This window comes from Mastacembelus armatus, chromosome 21 (genome assembly GCF_900324485.2).
Source record: "Mastacembelus armatus chromosome 21, fMasArm1.2, whole genome shotgun sequence".
Lineage (NCBI taxonomy): Eukaryota > Metazoa > Chordata > Actinopteri > Synbranchiformes > Mastacembelidae > Mastacembelus > Mastacembelus armatus.
In genome coordinates this window covers 22,425,174-22,453,036 of record NC_046653.1, presented here as the reverse complement: position 1 = coordinate 22,453,036, position 27,863 = coordinate 22,425,174, and the positions used below count along the sequence as shown (strand labels likewise).

Sequence of the window (27,863 nt, the reverse complement as noted above, 5' to 3'; positions counted from 1 at the left end):
TTCGTTTGTTATGGTATCTAGATGTATAAGGCTGGTCAAGTGGTGGTGTGTGTGTCTGGCCATTAACAGTGTACTGCTGTGTGACTGCTCCTGGTCTGCTCAGAGGTAGAAGCCGGTGGCTGGTGGGTCGGCAATGCCGGGCAAGGTCTCGGGGCCTGGAATCTGGACAGTAGGGGGCGCTGGTTTATTCCCATTGGGCAGAGCACAGCCTTCTGGGTAAGTAGTGTTTAGGATGTAGCCATTCTCTGTCTGCACAAGGCAAAAGGACACCATGAAAACAAAGCTGGAGGTATTATTAAAAAATACAGTAATTCAAATATAGACTTTAACCCTGTTTAAGTAGTAGGCTGGACCAATTATCCAATCACAGACTCTATATAATCTGTATGAGACTGAAGCTGAATTTTAATGGCTCCATCACTGTGCATTGGATATAAATACATTGAGAAACTATGAACTAGGTTTGACTGCACAATATGAGTTTGTAGTAACTGTTGTCCCTGCAGGACAATAGGTTTGACATTCACCTGCTGCATTACCAATACATTTACACCATTTATACAGTTTTCTTTGCAGTTATACACCAAAGTACTAGACACTATTTACTGTATCAAGCCACAAAGAACAGAACTACTAACATAATGATAATGTATAATCATATAGCAAATCTTTTTGGAGAGATCAATCTCACCTTACTGTGACTGGGATCAGCAGGTATCTCAGAGGTCACCATGTCATAACAGTCCAGCTGCTGGCAGGATTTCTCCACTGCTAGGATCTGCTCTAGGGAGGTGTTGGGAGGAGAACACTGAGACAGGCTGGAGATGACCTGAGCCAGAGTAACTGGGATCTGCTCCTGCTGGAGTCCGCTCCTGCTGGATGAAACCGTGGACTCGGCTCCATGTTGCTGCCCACTTCTTGCAAACAACCCACCACTAATGGCGTAACCCGAACTGTCAATATCAGACATGCTATAATCTATGCAAGAATCTACTGAGGTGTTTATAAGAGGTTTTTGGCTGTTGTCAAGGCAGGGGTTGCTGTCCACACTCTTGCTGAATCCGTAGTCTTGCCACTGGGATTTCCCAGCTGGATGCTCTGTGCTGGAGATGCCACACAATCCATTGTGGTTGGCTTCCTTCTGTTTGGCATTGCATGGCTGTGAGAGTTGGTTCTGCACCCTGGGTTGCTGCTGTGTCTGGAGATACGGTTGTTGACTCTGCTGCTGGTGAAACTCACCATCCAGTTCCGAGGCCTTGCCGCTTAAAACAGTCTGTTGTGCGTTAAAGTGTTCCAGTTGTATCCCTGCACTGAGTAGAATGTCTTGGGCCGTCCACTGTCCACCGGGGACAGACTCATTCTGCTCCAGAGGCTCTCCATTAATTATTGTACTAACCAAATGGTCACTCTGCTGGGCCCAGCCATGTGTCACTTTACTTGCCCGCATGCTGAGGTGCTGTTGCATCTGCTGGGACAGCTGGACGATGGGGGCCTGCCCCATCAGGGCAGGCTTATGGTGATAAATCTGCATTTGCAGATCAGAGTCAGAGGTGGGGTTGCTTTCAGGTAGTGACACATGTGTGGCTGTTGCAGAGGTTGTACTAGAAGGCACCTGCCCTTCACGCACTGTGGTATCAATTTTTCCCTCTATGGAGTCGTAGATGTATGAAAGGATCTCGTCGCTGGTCAGCAGGTCGTCCAAAGTGGGCACATGTTCAGGGTCCATCTCAACTCTGATCATCCTCTCATCTAGCAGCAGCAGCTCCAGGTCCTCAGCACTCACCCCCAGTCCTTCCAGAGCTCCAAACAGTTCCCCATTTGAACAACCAGCCCCTTCTGCATCCACAATCCCTTGGCCTTCTAGGGAGAGGGAGTCCAGCGTGACCAGCAGCGGGTCAAAGCTGGTGCTTGGCTCTGGGGCGCCTGGACCAACCATGCTTGACTCATCCCAGCTCCTGAGCAAGCTGGAGGAGTTGGGACCAGAGAAGCCCATTTGTTCCTCAAAGAAGCTGCTATGAAATGACATTTTGGGCTGCAGGGCGGGCTGGCAAACATAGACCGACTCATCCTGGCTCATAAGTGCTCCCAGGAGAGAGCCAGGGTCTAGGCCATCTTTCACCAGCCTGTCAGTCCTACTCTTCTTTGACTTACTGCTGTTTTTTTCATGGCTAGAGCCTGCAATGGGATGGTTGGACTGGTAGAGCAGGGCCTCACCTGTAGCATAGGTAAAGGGTAGATGCATGGAGCGCTTACGCAGGTGTTCTCCTCCCTCTTCATCCCTGTAATGGCAGAAATCATCATTCTCATCTGGAGACTCGGGCAGTTCATTCACAAAGAGTAAACATTTCCAGTCTGTATTTGGTTTTTAAAGGCATCTCAAGTGTCATATGTGGTTACACGTGAGGAAAAACCTTCCTTCTCTGGGGTAACAGGTTACGGAGATGTTATTATTTGTCAAGCATATAAACTTAGAATTTAAAAATATATGAATTTTATCTAAAGTTTGCTTGGTCTGTCTTTGAATACAACTGATACATCTTGTAGCTTAACTTACAAAAGAGGCCTCTGGGTGGCAATGATGTAGTCTGGTTTGCCGTTCTTGTAAACCAGTCTGGCGTTAGCCTGCACCCATTTCCAGCGATTCTCCTTAGTGAGCAGCCTGAACACAGTCAGACCACTCTCTCCAGTCTTTATCACTACAAACATAGAACCCAAACACAGTTAAAATTAATCACTATTGAAACATTAATATAAACCTACTGGAGTACTTGAAATCTGCAATGACAGTCCAAAACCATGCAGACCACACCTTGCATCCAAAGGTGTAAATCCAGTTCAGTGAAGCAGTAAGATCATGTTTACGAACCTGACACATAAGTGACATTTTATATATCAAAGTAAAAAAGAGGCAGATTTTCCATTTGTATAGTATTAAGAAACAGATATGTTGGGAAGCTAAAGTAACTAAAGCCACAAAATCCTGCTTCAACATAACGTTCGTGGTTCTGTGAACAAGATCTACTTGCTTTTACATCTTGATTAAACCACAGTGACCCTGTGCGCTGCAGTAAGTAGAGCACGGTCAGTAACGTATCTGACCTCTGAAGTGTTTCTGCTCTGCTGCTGCTGTATGGATCATCTCTGATGTGTTGCTCATGCGGTGGATTTGTGGGCCCTATCCTCTCCTGGTGCAGCTCTGCAGCTTTGCTCAATCTGCTCCGTAATCCAGCAGGATTACTTACGAAAGCCGTCTGAACTCTCTGACCAGGTTTTCCCAGACATCCTCAACTTTTTTTTTTTTTTTGACGGGACTAAATTTAAAATAGCCACATGGTGTGTTGGTGTATGCAACATTGATTGTTACAAATGTTTATGGTGAAGTGTTTAGAGTCTCATATCTACAGTTCACAGAACTCACATATTTACATAGTTTTAGTTTTAAATGATTGTCTGATGAAATAGACCCTGAGTGTTTCAAAAAGCACTGGCGTCTTTAACGTGTATATGTTAGTATATGTGTGGTTGTAGTTTTCCCAAGGTGGAGGACCATGGATTTATCAGAGACTCTTTGGATCCAATGTGCAGTTACAGCGAAACAACATGGGGAAAGAACTTACTCCTGACATGGTTCTCTGCACAGTACAACATATCTGCTGCATGGATGAACTGATATCCGGATCCTCGTACCCGCAGTTCAGCTTCTGTGTAGCCCAGCACTATCTTCCCCCTGCGCAAAAACACAATAAACTACTAATTATTCTCCATGACACAGTCTTCCTTCATAACATTAATCCTTGCTTTATAGCCACAAAATTAACGATCTTAAGATGACAGGCAGCTATCTAAACATCTATGTTACAGTGTCATTACTTCGCATCACACGCCATGGGTGTGAAGTCCAGCTTGTGTTTGGTTCTGAAGATCATGTTCTTGGTCCTGATCTCCAGGATGGATGGAGGCTGCAGAGGAGTCGCGATGGTGAAAAGGGCGAGCTGTGCTGGGACCTTTCCTCCATTTCCTTGTCGCTGGTTCTGTCCATGAAGGAACTTGAGCCTGCCCTGGATGTTCAGAGCCTATAAATTAAGGAACATAAATGAAGTGGACCGGTGTGTCTTAGGACATTCATAGCATGAAAAATTAACAGTCCCATAAAAACCTCTGCTTGCAGCAGACAGGTACAGGTCAAGTAAGAAATCCAAATTTCTCAAGTCTCCAGCTCTGGTGAAAATAAAGCTTTAGTTCGCAGGTTTTCTCTCTTTTGTCTCAACGTGGGACCTACCAGAAAGCCGGAGGAGTTGTCCAGTAGGCATCGAAACCGACACACAAAGTTTCTTTCCAGGAAGGATGAGTTCTCAGGAGGAAGCTGTTCAGGGTTGTAGGTGACCAAAGATGAGTTTTTGTCTGGCTCCATCTCTGCAATTACAAACACTATGAACCAATGACTATATAAAGTATAATCCATACTACAGAAGCTAAACCTTGTTTAACAGTGTTTTTGCAGATTTGTTTGCTGAACATAAGGAAGGAGGAACATTTTAATAATGTGAAAATGTAGAGAGTAAAAACACTGGCCTGACATCATTATGCCCACTGTATTTATTCTTCACCAGACTTTAAATGTTGTCTCATATAATCAGCTGAAATCCACTGTAGAAAATGCACTTACGTAACGATGCTGGGAACTAGCTCTGACTTAACATGAAGTGACAGCATTTGCTGCAGTTAAAGGGGACAGTGCAAACACGCAGGAATAGGTTAGTTGTGTCAGGGCTGTGGGTCTTAATCTAAACACACTGCTCAGAACCAAAGCATACAAACATAAGCATCTTAAAACCCAAATACAGCTCCGGGACCGCCTCACCTCACAAGTCACACTGATGATTAAAGGATCATGTGACCTGACCTGAGGACGGTCTCACCGTTTAATGCCTAAACCGTGTGTATTTAACCATCTAATACAATGTCTAAACATGTATACTCATAGACTGTGAGCTGCACTAATGCAAAATATTTAATACTGGTGCAGGTTTAGAGAAACACATTTTGTGTGGACAATAACACAGACAGATTACCTTGGGGGGAGTCCTGGTTAATGGTTGATGCAGTGGCAGGAGGAGGATTCAAAGCCCAGTGTAAGTTTCTCCTGAGCTCCTGCTGGTCCTCCGTGTGGACCAGCTCATAGACACTCTGGTGCATCACGTCCGTCTGAGAAAAAATAATGAGGAAGAGGTCACATACAGGGTCTGACATACAGGATAGAGGTTAAAAAAAAAAACAGAACTGGAGTACTGGATTTGTAAACCCATTATAACCAACAGCTGTTATCTGAGCATGATGTATTTTCTATTAGTTGCAGCAGTATTAGTAGTAGTCATCACATCTATCTCTGCAAAAACGGTGTTACTTTTGGATCAGTCCCAAAAACCATAGTACAGGTGAACTCAGATGAGCCCCCCTGAGTGCTCCCCGCTGCCCTGACTGGTGGTTTCTACAAAAGGCCAAGCTATAAATAGGTCAGGAAGTCTAAACCAATGGCTCAAACACCTCCCTGAACTGCTCTCAGCAGACGCTGCACGCACATCATCCACATAGACCCCACTATCAACTGCAACCATGACCAGCTTCTAGCAGATTCACCAAGTACCACATGGGTCACAGTAGACCCGTCCACCCTCTTAAAAATGTAGCAGAAACTAAACCATGGCTATGTTAGATGATAAACATGATGGGTCAAATATTGTGTCATGTACAACTACCTGCAAAAAAAAAATTCTTTTTTTCAACTCTAGGTGTGTTGTCTGACACTGTCTTCATTTTATGGTGCCAGTGTTCGCAGATAATTATTAGAGCTGGTTAGATGTCAAGTGCAGAAAAAGAGTGGAATTGATACGATACCTGGTGGAAGCCCAAGTAATCCTGGATGGTGTGAGAGGAGTAGAAGATGGTCCCATTTGCCGTGATGACCAGCACAAAACCATTGAGAGCCTGTCGGTCAAATACAGGACACACAGTCAGTCACTCTTTATGCTGTGATTATAGCTGGATCATGGATGGTCACACAGTGTTTGTCACAAATATTCCTGGTTCTGATCTGTCATATAAAGAAACCAAAATATACCAGTATAGAACCAGTATAACCCTCTCAATATTCAGCATTTCCAGCCTAGTTTCATTAGCTGACAACTCTTTGCATTTACAAATTGCAAAGGTTTCTGTCATTTCTTAGCCAAAGCTGCAGCTGCTGCACAGAGTGGAAGTTGAGTTTTCTGACGACGGCCCAGATTGTTCCAAACACAAAGAAAAGGGGAAGGTAGGAAAGGAAATAAAAGGTAAAGGAAAGGAAACAAGGAGAGCAGAAAGGAAAACGAGTTAGCATGTTAAGTGAAATGGAGCATACTCATTGTTTCAGCTGGTCCAACATTTCCACCTCACAAAACACACACATGCCCTCCCCTGCTACAGGAACATCTCATAAACAAATACACAAGCAGGCATGTACTGTACAAACACACACACACACACACACACACACACACACACACACACACACACACACACACACACACACACACACACACACACACACACACACACACACACACCACACACACACACACACACACACACACACACACACACACACACACGCACACACACACTTATAAAGTCAAGTCTTTCCTAAATCAGCCTGGGGGCTGCAGTGATGACTAATGCTGTTATTATTTTTGATAATACCCAGTGACTCACCATAATTATCTGCCACACTACATTCCCGCAAATGTCAAGGTTGAGTTGTTCACAAAAAACCAAACAGATGCTAACATTTGTTTTCATACAAAGGCTTCAGCCGCTCTTAAAGAAATTTAGAAATAATTTGTGCTCCTAACATAAAGTAATAGCAGACCCAGTGTGATGTCAAAGTCTGCACAACTGTCAAAAATCATGCTCTTTAAATATTTTATGTAATAATTTTATGTAAGTCCACGCTGAGAGCAGGTTATTCAATATTCCACGTGTTTATACTCATTAGTAACTAAAACATCTCAGAACATTCTGCCATGTTTCTCTGTTTTCTAATAATTGCTGTGCTGACAGCTCTTCTATAATTTACAAACATCTGATGTGAAGAGCAGAAGAAAACCGACTCAGACTTAGGTTCAGAAATAAACTGAACCACTAGCTCTTCATCTCAGCTCTTCTCCTGTGGAGGAGGAGGAGGAGGAGAGCCCCTGTGGAACAGGCACCTCCTGACTGAGTCTGCTGCTCCAAATGAGCTTTCATTTCTCATTACTAACAACATGGGAAACATAGTCTTATCATAATAATGAAACCTCTCTGCTGGGGTGGGTATTGGCAGGCAGGCTGTTTCCTCTCCTCTCCTGGAATGCCAGTGTGATGCACATTGGAGGAACTGGACTGGAAAATCAATGACTCCAGCAGATCTGGCAACCAGTGAGATTGGTCTTCATTCAATCGCACATACAATACCGCACAGAGTGCACAAAACTGCCACGAACCAGGAGAGATTTTTCTCCACAGGCCTGTTGGTCACCTCTTAAAAAGCTGTACTGTGACCAGAAACTCCAAAAAAGACCAGATTTTCAAATGGAAAAGTTTAAAAAAAAAACCAACAAAAAAAAACACTTAGTATTCCAGTTCACCCCAGAATGCAACCACAGGGGGGCACAATCCAGTGTCATCATGTGCTGGTCCCAAGTCCGGGTAAATGCAGAGGGTTGTGTCAGGAAGGGCATCTGATGTAAAATTTCAGCCAAATCAAACATGCGAATCACAAATATGACTTCCATACCAGATCGGTCACGGCCCGGGTTAACAACGACCCCCACTGGTGCTGTTGACCCACAGGGTGGCAGTGGAAATTGGACTATTGTTGGTCGAAGAAGGAGAGGAGGAAGGCATGTTCATAGGCAAAGAGAGAAGAGGAAGGGCAGGAGTGTAGGACTTAGAGTAGGGACTTTGAATGTAGGGACTTTGTCCGGGAAAACTAGAGAGTTGGCTGATATGATGGAGAGAAGAAAGGTGGATATCTTGTGTGTTCAGGAGACCAGGTGGAAAGGTAGCAAGGCCTATAGATTAGGAGCAGGGTTCAAGCTGTTTTATCATGCTGTGGATGGAAAGAGGAATGGAGTAGGAGTTATCCTGAAGGAGGATTTTGCTAGGAATGTTCTGGAGGTGAAGAGATTGTCAGATAGGGTGATGAGTCTGAAGCTGGAAGTTGAAGGTGTGATGTTGAATGTTGTCAGTGGTTATGCCCCACAGGTAGGATGTGAGTTAGAAGAGAAGGAAAAATTCTGAGGGAGATGGATGACGTGTTTCAGGGTATACCTAAACCTGAGGAATGGAGGAGAAGTGTACTGGTGCCCATCTTTAAGAACAAAGGAGACGTGCAGAGTTGTGGAAACTACAGAGGAATAAAGCTGATGAGTCACACAATGAAGTTATGGGAAAGAGTAGTGGAGGCTAGGCTGAGGTCAGAAGTGAGCATTTGTGAGCAGCAATAAGGTTTCATGCCAAGAAAGAGAACCACAGATGCAATATTTGCTTTGAGAATGCTGATGGAGAAGTACAGAGAAGGCCAGAAGGAGCTGCATTGTGTCTTTGTAGATTTGGAAGAAGTGTATGACAGGGTGCAGAGAGAGGAGCTGTGGTTTTGTATGAGGAAGTCTGGAGTGGCAGAGAAGTATGTTCGAGTGGTGCAGGACATGTATGAGAGCTGTAAGACAGTGGTGAGGTGTGCTGTAGGGGTGACAGAGGAGTTCAAGGTGGAGGTGGGACTGCACCAAGGATCGGCTTTGAGCCCCTTCTTGTTTGCTGTGGTGATGGACAGGCTGACAGATGAGGTTAGACAGGAATCTCCGTGGACCATGATGTTTGCAGATGACATTGTCATCTGTAGTGAGAGCAGGGAGCAGGTGGAGGAAAATCTAGAGAGGTGGAGGTTTGCTCTGGAAAGGAGAGGAATGAAGCTTAGCCGCAGTAAAACAGAGTACATGTGTGTAAATGAGAGAGACTCAAGTAGAACGGTGAGGTTACAGGGAGTAGAGGTGAAGAAGGTGGAGGATTTTAAGGACCTAGGGTCAACAGTCCAGAGCAACAGTAGGTAACAGTAGCATTAACTTTTCCCTGAACTGGAACTAAAAGCCAAAACCAAACAGCAATAAATTGCCTGAGAGAAAAGACAAAAATATTCAGGTTAAAGCTGAAACTAATCAAACCAACAGCAGGTTGAAAATTCAACAGCCACCTTCATCTTCTCTCTCAGCGTTGGTTTGCGTTTTATTGTTGAACTGTGGATTTAGGGATTTGTTTCAGACTCTCTGTAATCACCTGACTAATCATATTGTTGGACTTGGTGCTAAAATCTGATCACAAACCCTTCTCCAAATATCTGCTCACCTGCATTAAAATGTACAAATGACAACCACTGGCTTCTCAGAGCGTATTTAAAGCTTTGCTACAGGAACTGTCATCTGTCAAAGTTTTTATTGTTTTTCTTTTGATTTTGTGTGTTATAGGGCTCTGAAATGTTTTCATGCTTAGATACTGACCAGAGTATCAGAGATTTATCTCTTTTACTTGTTTTTATGCTTCTTGTCTGAAACGCTTGTCAAAAGATATTTTTAATCTCAGAGGTTTTCCTGATAAAATGAAGGTCAGAAAAAATAAATTCATTAAATGAGAATTCTTTTAGAACAAACCAAGAACTCATATTCCGATGAGTCCCAGTTTAATCCACCAGTTCAGCAGCAGACTTGTTTGACTAAACAGTGCACTAATGTTTCCTGAGGGCGCAGCAGACAGTGCCAGACGTATTGAGTGATAATCTGCCCTGAGCCTCTGAGCCTCTGTCATTGGCCTAAATAGATTCTGGTCACTTGTCAGGAAGAAAAAAAAACAAAAAAAAAACACAGCAAACGTGAGAGCAGTCCACACACACACACACAAATCAACTTCAGCACAGTTGTCCAGTGTCGCTCTGCATATTAAACATTCACATGTTAAAGTTTCTTAAAGATAAAAAAAAAAATACTGTGGATACAAACAGAAGGAAAATAACAGTGAATACCTGGAGCAAAAGTTCCCCTTCTGGGATCTTGGTCTCCACCCCGGCTGATGCTTTACTGCCGCCATCTTTCCCACCGGATGGAGACGCTCCGTTTCGACTGTTCAGAGCAACTGTAGGGAGAGATACACAGGGAGGTGGAGGTGAGGAGAAGCAGACGGACTTTAGTCCTGTGATAATGTTTGCAAAGCACCGCTGTGACTGTCAGATTTCCTTATGTTCAGTATGTGGAGACGCTGCATGCATGCCTGATCCCAGCTCATTAAACATTCATTACATGCCATCTGAAAGTCCTGATGGCTGCTATAATACACAGAAATGTACAACAAATTCACTGTGCACAGCTGGATATACTGTCCTGGTTATACTTAACTACTCTCAGTATAAACTGCTTAGTGAGAGTTAAATGAAAATCAGTGAACTCGTTAGTTACTAAATCATCATAAAGGGAATATTTTCTGATGCTGAGACTTGGTTGGACACAACAAGGTGTTTAAAAGTGTTTTAGGAAATTAATGAATAATGAAAATAATTATACACTTCTCAGACCTGCAGCTATAAAACACGGTTAACACACGTAATACATTTTCATCAGCTTGTGTCTGTTGTTTGCACCCCTCCCCCTTCCAAATCCAAAAGAAGCCTATGTGGATTGTCTTATTGGAGTTTAATAACAAGAGAGGACTCCAAACAAAGATAATATCAATATATAGAATAACACACTCTTCTGACTTTGGCAATCAAAATGAAAAATATATTTGTTCATGCATAGTCCATATTACAAATAAAACATGATATATTGTCTTACTTCCATACTGCAGCTTATGTAAGAGTAAAAAAAAAAAAAAAAAGATATTTTCTTATGGTTGATTTTGCAAGTATGATCATTTTTGCACATGCAAACAAGAAATAAAAAATACAAATGTCTTCAGGACAAAAAGAGATTTGTACTAGAGAAAAGCTCCAAACATTTATGAAGGTGCGTTTGTGTGTGCAGGCTCCACAGTGATGAGAGAAGAAAGCTACTGGAGAAAAAGCTTCAGGCGTCACTATATTTGCACTTTATGCTGCTTGCTGAGCTCAGCTCGAGCCCCTCCCCCTCCGCCCCCCACCCTCGCCTCCCTATCACTCATTGGCTGCGTGGCCCCAGCTGTTCTCCTCCTAATGGGATTTATGTTCCTCCACACAGATCTGGTGCTGAAGGCGAGTGGGGATGTTAGCAGGCGAACGACTGCTCACGTACACAGCGATGGTCATGACATACGTGTTGTTCTTGTATTCAGAGGATGAAAAGACTGGACTGAAAATTTTGTAGATTAAGCTTATTCTAAGTTTTTACAGTAACACAGATCCATCTATCCATGATCTACACCACATATCCTGCAGGAGGCTGGAGCCAGCCCCATCTAATGTAGGCATGAGGCGGGGTACATCCGGGAAAGATCAGTAGTCTATCACAGAGAGACCAACACTCACATTCAGACCTACGGGTACCTTAGAGTCACTGATCAACCTGTGATATGTTTCCAGGTGTTTCGACTGTGGGAGGGAAACCCCCACAGAAAATCCCACAAAATGCAGATGTGGCTAAAGTGTTGGTACCCTCACACATCACTGAAGCAATGCTCCGTTCTGTAAAGCTTTGGTCATGCATATAGCTTGTATTAAGAGCAATTCTTATTTATTCTACAAAGATCTTTGTCCTACATAAAATCAATGGTTTAAATGCTGAAAAGTCCACACTGTGATATTCATCATTGATTTTGGACGATGAGCTGTGGTGACATCTTGAGAAAGAGAGCAGTGGCCAAGCACATTCATCTGTGATCCCTGCAGGAGCTCTGTGCTGCGGCCTGTGATGAACTTTAACCTTGAAGGCAAAGTATGACATGATTGGGTCACTGGGTTTTGGGTCAGATCTTTTGTTGCCTGCAAAGTGGGTTAACAAAGAGGGTGGGGGGTGATTGGTAGGGGTCTGTGCTCCAGCATCAGAGCAGACACAGACCAGCATGTGTGGAGTCTGATGTGGTTCGTACCTTTGCACCAGAAGAAGCTTTGGTTGGACGCCCCCGTACAGACAGATCAACATTTAGAAGGGCTGCTGAGACCAATGTGTCACATGATCCAACATACTGGTGTGCATGTGCTAATTTTGGTCGACCCGCAAATGTTTGTAAATGCAGGAGCTAAACACAGCTGGAAAAGATGGAAACAATGAAATGGCTTTGATAAAACACAGAAAAAGTAAATAAACATACGAGAGTGAACTGACACTGGTTGGTTTTTGTTGTTTATCATTGGATCAAAACTTTCTTGGTTCTTTGTTTGCTCTCTGTCTTCATCATTAACTAACAAATATAATAAGACAAAATTAAAACAACATGTCGTTCATTTATTATTGAAAATGACTTTCTGACGATAGTGGAAAATAAAATGTATAACCATCAAATACACAAAAACAACTCACTGCTTTAAATTTAGACATTTACAAAGATTAGCTGGTATTTCCTGTAACATACAGTTTGACTGTAATGTGATTTTTTAAGACTAATAATGACTAAATGATAATATATTTCTTAGGAAAATAATAATGTATGTTTTCTTTATGTACTAAATGGCAAAACAAAATACATATGTCTGTAATATTAAGTACAGAAATACACAAATAAAAAAAGTACCTTCCTGACCCATCACTGGAAAAGTATTTGTCTTTATGTTTTGACAAACATGAGAAGCCAAAGTGCAGCCAAAGATCTGAAAGTTTTATTTACTTGTGACCGTCAGATAATCTCTTCCCAACACGCTTTCCTCCCACACATCCCCAGGTCTCGATCTCCAAATGAACGAATTATTTTGTGATAATGACATTACATGGACTCATTATAAAGACATTTGTGAGACTCTGGTGTGACAGTGAGCGGATTTAACTCAATCTCTGATAGAAACTGACACACCTCTAACCTGTAACCACCACAGACACACGGGCACATTATGACTAATTATATTATTCCAGGGTCTTGTATCTGCAATTTGGCCACTTCCAGCCGCTGCAGGCTTACCGCCGACTAGCACAGGCTCACTCTGAGCCACTAACAGTGCAGGATTATAACTAATGTGCAGTCTCTGGCTCAGACTGCTTTGTTTGCTGCTTTTAAAGAATTACATGTTTTTATTCACTCATCCCAAAAAGAGGTCTAGTTACTTCCAAACAGCTCTATCAACACTAGAAAACAGAAGTGATTGTATTGTATTGTATGAACACAACAAGTGACCTGCACCTGCAATCACATCTGACGAAAAGAAAAAGCAACAACTTTGCAAATGTATTTCTGTTTCAAATAGTTAAAAATATTTGGGTATTTTCTATCCACAGTTCATTTATAAACCTCAAACTGAGCCTTCAAATATAACTTGAGTTAATATTTTGACATGAGTTAAAGGGTTTTTCTAGCAAATGATGAGATGAATGACTTTGAGTTTCCTGCGTTAACAACATCAAGAGTCTATTAGATGATATTGGTTAAATTTAAGTGTGAGTGACCAAATATGTTTCACTATCACTGCTCTGAAGACACCAGAAGTCTGAATCTAACAGGGTGAAACCTGCAGCATCTGCAGCCCTGAGCATGGCCAACCCTGTGCAGACATAGTGTGCTTTATTTTTTCTTCTCACTATGCCCCATGTTGGCCATTGGCCAACGTATCTGATCGATCAAACCTGACAAATGGGCAGTGAACCTGAAAATCAGGCAGTTTGTCACTCTATTCAGTGTTCAGCTGAACAGAAGGAGGGATTTCTTTTGCACTGCACTGTCTCTGGAAGATATTATGGAGGTAAAACCAAATTATTATTCATCAAAAGTTATAAATCTCTCATGACTTCCTCAGTTTTATCTCCACAGGTGGTGGTACCGAAACCAGCTGGGTTTTACTTTACATGCCTTTATAAAAATGAGGATAATATGAAACAGGCATGAAGTAAAACTTATCTATCCAACATATGACATAACAGTAAACTATCTCTGAGCTTCAGAAGAATCCACAACCTTTCACTCCCTTTATGTTACGACACAAGCTTTGAAAATGTATTTCTCGCTGTGCCCTATAAACTCAACTATTCCATGCTGGCATGAGCAGAACGTGAAATAAAGTTGCCCTCTGTTAGCACTGAGCTTGTTCATGCAAGCCTGAAATTTCTGCGGCAAACACGAGACAGAACCCAGAGCCTCCACAACCCTTCAGATTCTCAAATGAGGAGAATTGTCATGTTGGTTAAATACTGAAAAAGACAATTCAGATTTAACCAAGATATTTTTAGTATCTCAGAGCTAACCACGCAGGGGATGCAGGTCGCCAGTATCTGGTGTCAAAGTCACTTTGTACATCAACCGTCCACCCACTGAAGGTCATGGCACACACCGAGTGGACGTAATGCAGGGTGCAACTTCATGTCTTCCAAAACTATGAATGTTACTTTTTGGAAGACAGATTTTCAAAACCAAATAGACCTGCCAAAACAAATGAAGTCCAGTTGTCCACACCTTCAGAAAACAAATCTTTCTGTCCTGGAATTGTGACCCAGAGGCCAGCTTGGCTCGGGTCCCAGCCTTCATCCCAGGCCCTCCAGCAGAAAGATTACTGACGCTGCTTCTCAGAAAGCCAAGCCTCAGCCGAGCATGCTGGGCTTTATCTCACAGAGGGTTTTGGTGGAGGCTGAGACCCAAAAAAAACAAAAAAACAAACATTTACCACAGTGCAAATATTTATCAAATATTTGACCACTTTCAATTTGTCCCATGATGCTATTTACAACAGGATTAGTGAGGATGTTCTGTGCTTGGGCCGTTTCAATTTCCTGCCCAATCCCTGCATCTCATCTTGGCTTCCTTCCAGAGCGTCACTGCAGGCTGCCATGTACCGTTAATAACAACACACACACACACACACACACACACACACACACACACACACACACACACACACACACACACACACACACACACACACACACACACACACACACACACACACACACACACACACACACACACACACACAACGCTGCCAGAAGAGACTTAAAGGGTTCGCAACCAATCAGAGCAAAGACTGAAAACGTTACTTAACAGCAAAGTGCTGCTGCTAAAACCAGAGTGGCACTCTGTCTTGGTGGTGGTGGAGTTTGGATGGATGGAGCTGTGTAGAACAGATTCATACTGTGATGTTATATACTATAAGTTGCATAACAGAGCAATCAAGATAAAAAGTCAAATGTTATGATACATTATGCATAATGCACTGCTGCTGCCTTTTACAGTCAGTAAGTGAAAAGCAGATATAGCACTAAGATTTTAACATACTGTATAATGTCTCTGCTGCCAGGTCATATGGGCTGACAATAGAAAGAGCACTAACTATGTCTGAAGAGCATTAACTGCATAGTAAGTCCTTGGTGGAGCAGGGGGAGAACCGCAGTTTATTTTGGATCAGGGCTGATTCAGGCTGCAAGGAGCGAGAACCAGAGCAAAGTAAGTTTCCTTTAGTGGCTGAAAAGGTCAATCACATCGCACTGATGCAGAGTTTTCACTGACTGTCCAGGAGTCTGAGTTTCTACTGCATTTTACGACATCTAGGTGCCAACTCAGATCCAGCAATTATCACAAAAGTACAGAATTACCATATATCTTTGCCCGTCGGTGCCACAGGCTAGTCTTTATGGAGGAGTGTGAGACAATATGTTTCAGTTATATGACTCTCATATGACAAGCATACCATACCAAACAAAACCAAAGAACATCCACACACAAAACAACAAAGTGGATCATTAAGTTTCAGTTTTTCAGAAACTTCAGAAAATGTACAGTGAGTTTTTTTGTCAAACTCACTGTACATTTATATATTGTTAGAATTTCAAATCCATTACATATTGTATAGCATTTGGGCAACAAGAGGTTTAACTTAAAAAAAAATAATAACAATAGCTTCCTTCTTTTCAAATTATTAAAAAAAAAAAAAATCTGCATTTCATCATCTTCGGTAAAATCAGCCTCAGTTTTTGTTTCAGCATCAACCCTCAAGTCTAAATTCACTGCAACACACTAAACCCTTTGCCTAGCTCAGGTGTTAATCTTCACACTCACATGTTAATCAGCAAAGCAGGTCAGGATGTCAGTAATAAAGCTATGGAGAGAGCTCAGTAGTTTTAAGAGCAATCCTGTGTGTGTGTGTGTGTGTTTGTGTTGCAGCTTTGTGTGGTGGGATTCAAACTGTGTACAGCGATTCAACCAGCTAATCACAACATGAAATTAATTCATTTCTCTTTAAGCTAAACTCCGACTCCGCTGTTCATTCAACAGCAGACGCAGCTGCTGCCTTCACTTTTTCTACTTCTTTGCGTTTCAGGGTCATGTGTTAATACTCGTTTTCTAATGCAAACAGGGCAGCATTAAAAATAAGATCATAGAATCTGTCTAATCTGCATTAAGGATGTCAAAGCACAACATGTCGTCGTGTGCAGCCACTAAACACAAACACAGATCTGAACCTCAGAAAGTTAACAAGCCATGTTCCCCTTCTGCACAGCAGTAATTATGTTTCTACATCCCTGCTCTGAGCAGGACACAGAGGAAGAGGGTGGACGTGTGTGTCAGCATGCACACATGCAGTACGCCGCATGCATCTTGTGAGTGTGTTTGTGCGTTAATTATTCTACCATAGTGTGAATGGCAGCGGGTAAATATAGAACGTTTCAACTCTTCGCTCCCTGAAAACAGCAGGAAATGAGCACGTGATGTACGTGAACATGAGGCCACTAATGCACAGGGGGAGCATGCACCGTGTGTCTTCTGAGGTTTTTCAATCACATGGCTTCATATTTGGTAATGAGAAATGACCCAAAGAACATATGTGTGTGTGTGTTGGGGGGGCGGAGTCCGAATTACGAGTTTTTACCTTTGGCAGCCTACATTCCTCTCAGTGCTGTATCGTGACCCACAGGGTTGGGGGATGGGGAAAATCTATGTTGGGGATGGACGAGTAGAGGGAGGGAGGGCCGTCACGAGGGGGGAGACCCACTGCTGATCATGTAGCCCCCATATCTCTGCCTTTCATTTGTTTGCAGACTGATGAACAGGAGGGAGAGGCGGTGATGACAAACCATCGACCTCATTTAGGGCAAAACAGAAATGGGTATCACGGCTTGTCACAAGACTTTCATAGCAGCTTACGTAACCAAGCCCAGAGCAGCAGCAGCAGCAGCAGCAGCCAGATATATGTTACTGAACTGCTGCTCTGACTGATATTTAATGTGGTGGGTCAATTGAGTGTGTGCTGTTTACATTCATTGTCATCAAACTGAGAAATCTTGGCCTCTTCTGCTTTCAGACATCAGGCATTCTGTCTTTTATTAGTCCCAGTGTTTGCAAACTGGGGAACGTATTTTAATGTTTGTATGGTCGAGTGGGGTTTGTTGTTTTTGTCTATTTAATCAACAACAGTGGGTAAACAGTTGAAAAATACAAAGGTTTGAATCCAATGCAAGATGATAAAACTACATTGAATTATGGGAACATATTTAAAGATGCTGTATTTTTCTGTTCAGTTTCTCACAGTGGAAACATTTTCTGTGTTGTCTGCACCTTGATAAGATCCTGTTTACTGTCAACAGTGTTGGAGGCTTTAAAGGTTTTGCTAATAGAAAATATCCACTTGGATACTTTGATCAATTTAAGGCAAATATTTCTATTTAGCTCAGATTTGGTCTTAACCAACCACAGTGTTCAGCATCACTAACTGTGCCTAACGTCTGTGTCTGTGTCTGGTTGGTGGTGGGCAGGTAGTGGACAGTGAGTTTAGTCGGTGCTGCCTGGAAATGCAGAGGCTGAAATGGCACAAATCAAATCTGCAAGTTATTAAACCAAAAGGTACGAGCTTAAAGATGCTAAAAACAACAGCGGGGATCATTGTTGATATTGTTCATATGAAACTACTGATTTCTGCAGGTCATCACAACTTAAGTAAAAGCGAATCCATTGCAAAGGGACCGTTTCTCCTAATCTCCATCTATGTTTACACTAAACTGCGTCTCAGAGTTACAGTTAACTGGAAGGTTAAACTCTGGTCTATGACCTATAACCAGAGTTAACTGGAGCTCTGAGCACAGCAGTGCTCATCTGGCATGCATCTGAGAAAGCACGGATTATGCAACAGTAGCCATGTGATGGCAGGTTTGATTCCTGAAGCCCGTTTCTGCAAATCACTGAACCTTCCTAGAAAAGAAGAGGAGACCAGGAGGGATGAGGGCTGAATGAAGAGGGCAGGGAAACAAGAAAAACCACAATCAGCTCTTCCAAGAAACACAGGACAGCTCTTATTGGCTTAGTTGGGTTATCCAGGATCTTGTCAGGGTTGCAGTGAACACTAGATGAACAGTATATAACATATATAGACTTCAAACATCAGCAGTTCAGGATCCAGAGATGCTTTTTCTTTGATCCTTCCCTCCTTCAGGTTTTGATGTTGTCTGGTGGAGAAGTTGTTTTTGTTTTCTTTGTTATGGTGCCCATTGTTTACTAGAACATCTGCTGACATTTTATGTTTGAATAATGAGTTTTTTCCTTTATTGTTATAGTGAATGCTCCCTGCATGTCAGAGACTGCGTGTGAGCAGAAGATGCAAACAAAATGAAAACAGTAATCATGTTTGAAAACTCAACAGGACACCTTCAGGATGTAAAATATGGTGTTTAGAACAGCAGTCCTGTTTATCATGTGGGCCTATGTGACCAGCGACAGGCCTGCAAAAATAAATGGAAATGTTTCCTGAAGTTGACAAGAACAAATAAAAAGTTCATCCTCTGAGAGCATGAAGGTGCTCGGAAAATCTGGCCATGAGTTTTCAAGAAACTATTCCAGTATAAAACTGTTCAGTGCAACATATGAGCCTGGAAGCGGAAAACTATCAAGTAACTGAATAATTGAAAGGATCTGTAGCAAATTTCATGGAAATCTGGACGCTAGTTGTGGACATATGTCTGAGTCTGGACAAAAGCTTCAAACACCGACTGAAAATCTGACACTACACGTGGACAAAAACAGAGCAGACGACTATTGACTAGCGTAGGATCACTGATCCTTCTCACCAAACTTTCGGGGACCTTGCTAACTGCTGGAAACGCTGCATGTGGCCTTTCAGTGTAGAGCTGAGACAAAAGTTAGAAAACCACCAGTAATGTGGCATGAAGCTTCCAGGGCGACACAGAGCACACATGAGCAGTCCTCGGGCCACAGCACCTTCAGGGACAGGAAATGACATGATCCAGCTTTTCTCATAGGAAACAGGCACATTCCCATATTTCATTCATTAACCACCACAAAACTGTTGTCACACGTCAATGATCCAAAAGGAGACAACAGCTGTGGGGATGGTTCGTGCTGAGGGTGGGGTGATCCCAGCATTATCGGTTGTAAGAGAGTTAACTCCCCTTTCTTCAGACCATCAGAGAGTGACGAGTCCATTACAGCTCCAGACAATAACAGAAATGGCAGCTGGGCTGGATAATACTGTCAGCCAGATTAACTGGGCTCTGCTGGGGCTTTGTCCATCCCCTAAGACATATTCAATTGCACACACAGCCTTGACTGAGTAAAACTAATTTTAATGAATCGATGAAATGATTTTTAAACAGAGACCCAGTATCCAGGAAGAAAACTGTACCCCCAGCCAGCACAAAGCTTTTCTGAATCACGTTAATACTTCATGAGAGTGGGTCTCTCTGTAACAGCAACAGGAGAGCGAAGCTGAAGCGATGGCAGCGTTCCCACAGCAGACTGCAGCTAAGTAATCGCTCCTCAAACCACCAGCTTTCGGACGCCTCTGACAGCATTTGTGCTGTTTACATACAACAAATTATGGCTGACCACAGACGCAGCCCGGAGCGCAGGGCCCTCGGAGTCCCCAGAGCTTTCCCTCCGTGGGCCTGCTTCTTTAATGTGAGCCCTGAGCTTGTTAATTACTTAGAGACTGTCCAGGAAGTAGGCTAATACCCTTAGACAAGAGGGCTTTTCTATAGGCTATACTTTGACCTATTGGCACTGAAATTGATTATCAATAATTCATTCTGACAAGTGAACACTTCCACGTGTTAAATATAACCCAACTTTTCCTAACCCAGGCATAACAGAAGAAAGAAATGCTGAGCACAGGCTTCATTTCGTTTCTTCAAGGCAGCAAGAGCCTCAACATGTGAACCAACACGACACACACAACAAAAATAAGGCTGCATTTGATACACACACTCATATCACTCATGCTGTATCCTCTCCATCTCAGCCCAAACAGCCATTTCAAAAAGCCGCTGCCTTAAACAAACATCGCTCTGCCTCCATTTCATAAATTCTTTAAACTCTGGGGTTTCTCTCTATTATTCATGCTTCAAGAGCATCTGACGGCTGCATTGCAGCACTCTCTCTGAACGATCAGCACCTAAAATAACATTTTCACTCTTAGATAACGCAGACAAAGCTGTACACATCCATCCAGTGGCAGCTCATCCCGAAATTTCACCGTACAGTTTTAACAGACACCAAGGACTGCTAATCCTCAAATAAGAGGTGTCGCACCCACAGAGACATACAAACATGGGCCGATGAAATATTGAGGGCCTCTGCTGGGCATGAAATCATGTGAATAAGGTGGTGGCTGGTGTCTTTTCTCTCGTGTGGTGGCCTGCACATCTCTGGTTGGCAAGGTGATGAGTGAGATGTCTGGAGACAAGAACGAGCAGGTTCGCTTAACACAAAGGCCGAAAGCCTCTAAAACCTCCACTGCTGTTCAATAAGGCAGATACAAATGTGAAGAAGGCAGCTTTGGACTATATCCACTCAGCATCGAGCTGGGCTAACAGTTCCCCCTGCTTTCAGTATTTGTGCTAAGCTAAGCTAAACACGTTGCAGACCTGCCTGTGCTGGACACATGACTCATTAACAGCAAACATGATTTCCCCAAAACTGTGCCACTACCAGGAAACAGATGAGCAAAGAGTCGACCTAATGCCAAACAGCAGAATAGGATGATATTAGAAACAGCATGACAACACACAGTATCTCCAGCCACAGCAAATAAGCTTGGGGCTACATATGACCTTTGACCGCAGCTCTAAACACCAAGAGTCAGTGCAGCAATGACGTTAGACAGAATTAATTCAGTACATTTACCAGAGAAGAAGTTCTTGGCTCGCAGGTAGCTGACACTCAGACGCAGGATGGAGAGCTTATCCAGACTGGTGGTGACCTCCTCAGGGAAAGGCAGCAGGCTGGCCAGGCGCTCCAGCTCCCCATTCAGCCGGTCCCTATGCCGTTTGGACGGGTTGGACTTGGCCCCTTCAGCCGGTGCTGGCTTCACCCTGACGACCAATATAAACGAAGAGGTCACAACAGAAACCTCGCTCTGTTGTTTGAGACTCTTATTCTAGACCATATACGTTTGTTCTGTAATTTCCCAAATAAATTTAATTCAGTATTTATAAATGAGATAAAAAATAAAACCCAAAGTTAGATTTCCTCATTTCTATTGGCTTAAAATTAGGAAAATAATGTCTCTTCAGAAGCCTTAAAATGTCTAACTTTATACTTACAGTATGTTCACTGTACTGTACAAAATGAAGACGTATTTCCCTGCCAATACCTAAATATATTACTATGTGCTCGTGTGGTGTCTACTCCTCAGTCATTTCTTTTTCTCTTATGTTTAATATAGTCAGGATCAAATGAATATTTCTGAGCACATTATTTGCAGGTATAGTTTCATATGTTAACATTTAATGAAAAAAAGAAAATATAAGCCACATATACTTTGTTTACAAACATCACTAACGTAAAATAACATCTAACAAGATCAGAAAAAAAAAACTGAATAACTCGGATTAAATTTGCAACCTTGTGTTGATGGAGCCTCTAATCCTACGCTGCGTGTCGGTGCACATTTGGATCACAGCTTTTATTTATCAAAACTGAAACCCTCTAAAATTATTTGAACACAAACGGAAAATGCTGCCGGAGTGAAAGCGACATGGGGTGACAGTGTACAGTGAAGCTGCTGTGGCGGCTCCTAACTCACACACTGACACTGTCACGTTTTATCAGAGCATCAGGGCGGATGGATGGATGATCTGTTTACACTGCACGTCAGCGATGGGACGTCACTGCACTTGACCCGCAGCGTTGGTCTTTCTCTGTGCGTGTTTTTGCCTAATAATAAGTTATTATCATTTATAATAGTAGATGAATATTCAATATAAAAGACGCCATATAATTATCCCTTGTCTAAGTGAGTGTCCAGACACAAAGTGATGCCAACATTTAGTCAGTCTGAATGAGATTCACTAAGTGCAGACAGATAATAGGAAACACAGTAAAGGCAGAAAAGATTAAAACAATAAATCATCAGACTGGGAAAACTGGAACCAGTAAGAAAAATTATAAAAATCATCAGAGATCAATTGATTTCTGTGAGAGACAGAAAAGCCCTGTCGTGAAGCAAAACTCCAGTCTGCTCCTGGTCTGCTGAAAACCTGATCTCAGCATCTTCACTCATGCACTGACTGCAGATCAGTTTATTCCAATAAATTCTCCCTGATTCAAACATTTTTAATGGGAGACTGTCTCACTCGTAGATTCATAAATTGCATTAAAAGATATTTACACACAGCCTGTTGCAGCAACACCAGTCAGTCACACACAATCAGAAAGAACTAATCAAAGCTTTGGCTTCATCAGGCTAAATATTTTCCCTCCTGACACTTAAAACACTGAAGGAACAGGCTTCAGTTTGCATGACTCACATGTCACTGCAGTCTCATCTGGACTGTTAGAGCTGCTGTTTATGGAGAAAAACATTTTTAGAAGACTTTAATTACTGTTCCTATTTTAAGAAGCCTTAAACATCCCAAACCACCAAAGAAACAGGTAAATATATATATATATATATATATATATATATATATATATATATATATATATATATATATATTCATCTGTGAAGGGCATTTAAGCAGAAAAGGTGCAAGCTATTGCATGATGTAAGATTTGGAAAAATTTGTAAATTTCTTTACTATTATTTGCAGAATTTTCCAAAGTAGCTTCATAAATACAAATCAACGGCAGAGGATCGTCGTGGGTTAAAATCAGGCCGCAGTTGCAGGCCCGCAATAATCCACAGCCATTAAAAAAACCGCGAATAGAAAAAATGTCCCCTATGAATGTATATATATATATTTTTTTATATATATATATATTTTTTTATATATATATTTGAACAATGAGCCTCAGTATGAAGCGAAATATTTAACACCTCACATGTGCAATAAAGAAATAAAGAATTAAAATGACTTCATTAAGAAATGACTAAGATTTGTTGAATGTTGTTTATATATTTTTACTCCGAGATTTCAGACGATGAATTAAATGTGACTTCAAGTCTCCGTGTGCGCAAATACGCGCGAATGACCCAGAAAATAAATGTTTTCTAAAGTGCTCAGACTGAGCGCAGGTGCGTCTGGAGACATCACAGCTCATCCAGACCCGCCTGGTCAAATCTAGACTTTAATACGAGGCTGTTTGGAGTCAGAACCACCGGAACTGACAGTGAAATAAAAATAAACTCACGCTCTCTGGACCGGTTTTCTCCTCTTGCGTCCTGCATACATGACGGCCCTTCTTATATAAGCCCCTGACAGAAACACAGCGCCTCTTCCTCCGCTACATGAAAGCCACCAACAAATATTGTGCTGCAATCCTCCACATCAGCACCGCGAACACATTTTTAAAAATCTGCGAAACAAATAAAAAAAACAAGGAGACGAAAAAAAAAAAGAAGGTGCGTCGCCCCGGGAGGCTTTGTCTGGGTCTGTGGGCCGCTCCACACAGGAATTAAATCTAATCTGCTCCCAAAAAGTGACGCAGCTAAACAAGATGTTAGAAACAAGAGAGCAAGTCAGGAAAAATAAGCAAACAGCTGCTGCCTTATCAGCTTGGCGGAAAAATCAACTTGCTCCAAGTAAAAATGCGAAGATGAGTTTTCATCCTTATGATGAAGAAATGATGTGATCCTCAGAGACTCCGCTCCCGGATCCTCCGCATCCCTCACAAACAGCACTGACAGCTCCAGGTATCCCCATTTCATAACCCACATCAGCGGTGCACTCCAATTAGCACCGGCCAGGGGCAGCGGGGGCGCGCATTCCACTGGCGGGCACGCCCCAGAAAGCGTTCTCACGGGGGCGCGCTCCAGAAGTTAAGGCCCATGTATTAGAGCATAGGGCAGGAGGCACGCGGGACGTGTGCGCGGACACGTGGGAGAGTCTCCTGGAAACACAAGCCGAGCGTAATCAAGCATGCGCGTTCCCGAGCAAGCCGCGCCGTCCAATCAGAGGAGGAGGAGGGATGGAGGTCTGCTGGGGCTGAATGTGGGTCAGGGGTTAGACGTGTAAATAATGAAGTGTTTGGAGCACCTGCAGGGAAGAGGCTGCTGGACCAGGAAACACACCTGATAATGTCCTAGTCCAGATACTGGACTGGTCCAGTACCCCCCCACACACCCCTCCTTCACAGTCACAAGAACAGAAAGGAGTAACACACTGATCGATTACATCGATTTGTAAGTTTTATAAAGCTGCAAAAAAAAAACCATTGTTCAATGAGTGGATTTGATTGTCTAGAAAAAAAAAAACATTTGTCATGATAAATAAAGAGGATTTCAGCAGCACAGGACTGCAGGAATGACAACTGAGGTTATTTGGCTTTTACTCATCCAAAAAACTGCAGGTGAGGGTCTAACCTGGTTGACAGAACCATCGGTGTAACAGTTGGATCAGCAGCTCAGACACAGGCCGAGCTCCTGTCACAGAGTCTCCAAACGAAGCGTCACAAAATTAACCGAAACACAGAAACTTACCTGCAAGTGTCACCTGGTCCGTCAACAACCAGGCCTCAGCACTAACAGGTCGTCTGCTCCGGGACATGCACATACACAGGGAGACTTGTTGCTTCAGTCAGCGTCTTGTCTCCCTGCTAGTGTCGCTACCTGAGCACATCCTGCCACCTGCTGTCAATCAAACACAGACACGCCCATGACCAAAAAAAAAAAGGAGCATTTTCTTCTTTGGTTTAAACAAATCCAGTTCTGTCTGATAGATGTGTTGTTGCATGTTTACTATACAAGATGTTTGGTCTTTGTCTGATGTTTCATTCTGCCCTGAATCTACATTATTTAGTATAGATAGAAAATAACCAGAAAATAAATGTGTCAGTGGGTTTTTCAGGCTTGAGTCATGTCTGCAGGTACAAGTTTCAGGTCTTTTGACCGTTTTCTGATTTAAAGCAGGACATTCGGTGTCTAATAATTCCAGTTCTTTAATAAAAAGCATTTAAAACCCACTTCTGGATAATCACTGATGTCACAGACATTTCAGTCAGAATTCTTTTATCCAGCCCCGTCAGCCCATTTAATCCCCTTTATAGTGGAGACAAAGACACATATATCTGCATGGAAATGCATATATTGAGTCATGTGATCACGTCAGTCACCCTCAGGGTGCTGAAGACCCCCACGACACATGAGATAGAAAAGTAGGCCAACATGTTGATAGCCTTCTAACACAGGCCTTTCCTCCTTTCCAGCGTGGACTTTTTTAACTGTCCAGACCAAAAGAAGATGTCAGGAACTGACAGTCTTTGGATATCTGCAACAGATTTAGTGAGAGGATGAAGCTTTTCATTGCACATTCTGCAAAATATCAAGATACACATAGTAGAAGAGGATCTGATCCGACCTGTGCGGTTAGTGCATATTTATGTTGACCTGTTTCACCCCCCAGCAGCATCAAACCCAGTCGTATGTAAGTGTTTCACCTGCCTGTGCTGTAAACAGCCCATATGTTTAGGCTGTTGTTTGCCTGTATCCCTGTACACACCACTGCAGAAATCTGTAGGCACTTGCCCTTCATGCCTCGAGGAGCAGGTTTGTGTTTGTTTCGACACAGTTTGTCCCACGAGACGGTCGCCACAACAGCTGTAAATGTGCTTTTCGTGCTCTAAGTGCAGCCGAATGTTGAAGAAAGAGAGCTGGGGTGGTTGGAGTCTGTCTGCTGGTCAAGGTCATCCTGCGGCCGAGACGTACAGACCAGTCCCACTGGAAGGAACCAACCAAGCTTGTACAGACATGGGACAGTAACTATGTTGTTTATTAGAAGCAGTTTTTCAATACAGTTTGATTAAACAGTACATCGTGCATGCTGTGCCTTCTGTTAGAAGCCTGGCTCTTCCTAAACCTTTGCTGGAACTGCATGTCGGACAATGTGGACAGAGGCCACATGTGGTTTTCTTTTCAAACACAGGCCCAGTCACATAAACATAGTGCAAGATAACAGTGATACTGCAGTTATGTACTCACTTCTCTTGTATTGTGGTTTTACTTTGTTGTGTTGTGTTGTATTCTGGTTAGCAAGAGATAACAGACATAGTGGTGGAAAGCATGAAATTAAATAAATGTGCTGTAAAGGGAAAAAAGCTGCAGAGGGTAAAAAAAAAAAATTCAGCTGAGCCAACAGTTCTGCTGAGATGATTGTGTTTATTAATACAAGGTTATTGTTAATATAAAATACAGATGAGCAGAGCTTTAATATTAGCATGAAGTCTGTTATTGATCTTGACTTACCCAGTGTCAGCATGTGACCTAAATCAACATGTGCTGTGTAGCAGGCTGCTTCTTGGAAAAGTGTTCAATAAATGTCACTGCATTCTGCCCATTAGGTTATGCTTGACAGAGTATTGGGGTCAGTGTGGAGACTGTGGTTCAATTCTAGTATACCACTGAAAATATAAGATATCTTGGATACAACACTGACAGAAACAAAGTCTGGAGTTAAATGAAAGCAGCTGCTGCGTATGATATCATATTAGCATATTAGTCGGCGGTCGCTTTCTCTGCAACCCCCTGAAATTGTGCCTGTGCATTGGGAATAAAGAAGCTCCTGAAAAATGTAAGAGTGCTGTGGCTTTGTAAGGGACCATATGAATTGTGGCTTTGAGCCCGTCTCTTTAGTGTTATTGATCTTACATACATACAGCTTTAAAGAAAATCCAAAGGAAGGCAGGCCATCTTATTTTAGAGAATTACAGTCACACCTTCAGTGAATGCTTTCTGCACAGCCTGTTGACCTACAGTCCTTGATAAAATATTTAGTTTTTGTTTGTGGTGAAACATTGTATAGACTCACATTATTAATAATGCAGCCACCTGAAAAATCCATCCATTATCTTTCCCTGCTTATTCCTTAACCAGGCTCACAGGGATCTGCTGGAGCCCTGAAAAATATGATTCAATAATTAAAAAATAAGCTACACAAAGGCACATTGGAAACCTGCAGATATGCATGAGGTATGCAACCTGATCAAACACTGGCAGCATTTATTCAGATCTTAAATTAGAAAGTTATAGTGGAAAATCACTGTCACTTCCAAACTGGTTAACAGGTACCATAATACAGCCCATAATGCTATCAAATGCATAACTAAATCAGTTTTTAAATGCAGATAAAAGTGAGGATTATGTTTTCAATTCTGATCAGTGGAAACATAAACACCACAGAAAAGCATTTTCTTCACCTGTCAGTTTTTATTATGTCTGCACCTGTGATTTATTTGGTCAAATCTTCTCTGCTCTGTTCCCATGTGACACTGGAGGGTGAGCACAGGAGTAGTGAGCCCTCTGGTGGATATAAACCATC

General features: G+C 42.5%; 1 protein-coding gene across 1 annotated transcript; it reads right to left on the bottom strand.

Annotated features, from left to right (window-relative positions):
* Positions 1–25: 25 nt before the first annotated feature.
* On the bottom strand, positions 26–23,792 carry LOC113123432 (aryl hydrocarbon receptor-like). Its single transcript, XM_026295494.1, has 11 exons — positions 23,743–23,792; positions 21,295–21,482; positions 10,088–10,197; positions 5,896–5,985; positions 5,073–5,205; positions 4,280–4,413; positions 3,871–4,073; positions 3,618–3,727; positions 2,555–2,696; positions 692–2,279; positions 26–249 (listed from the first exon to the last, which is right to left on the bottom strand). Exons 1-11 carry the CDS (start codon positions 23,781–23,783, stop codon positions 100–102), a joined length of 2,889 nt encoding a protein of 962 aa, XP_026151279.1. The 5' UTR covers positions 23,784–23,792; the 3' UTR covers positions 26–99.
* Positions 23,793–27,863: the final 4,071 nt, after the last annotated feature.

Excerpts from the sequence above, each read along its gene's own strand:
- LOC113123432 (XM_026295494.1), bottom strand. The coding sequence starts at position 23,783 with ATGTATGCAGGACGCAAGAGGAGAAAACCGGTCCAGAGAGC. Across the intron at positions 4,074-4,279 it reads ACAACTCCTCCGGCTTTCTG|GCTCTGAACATCCAGGGCAG; the intron begins GTAGGTCCCACG and ends CTTAATTTATAG. Across the intron at positions 2,697-3,617 it reads TGCAGAGAACCATGTCAGGA|TGATAAAGACTGGAGAGAGT; the intron begins GTAAGTTCTTTC and ends CTATGTTTGTAG.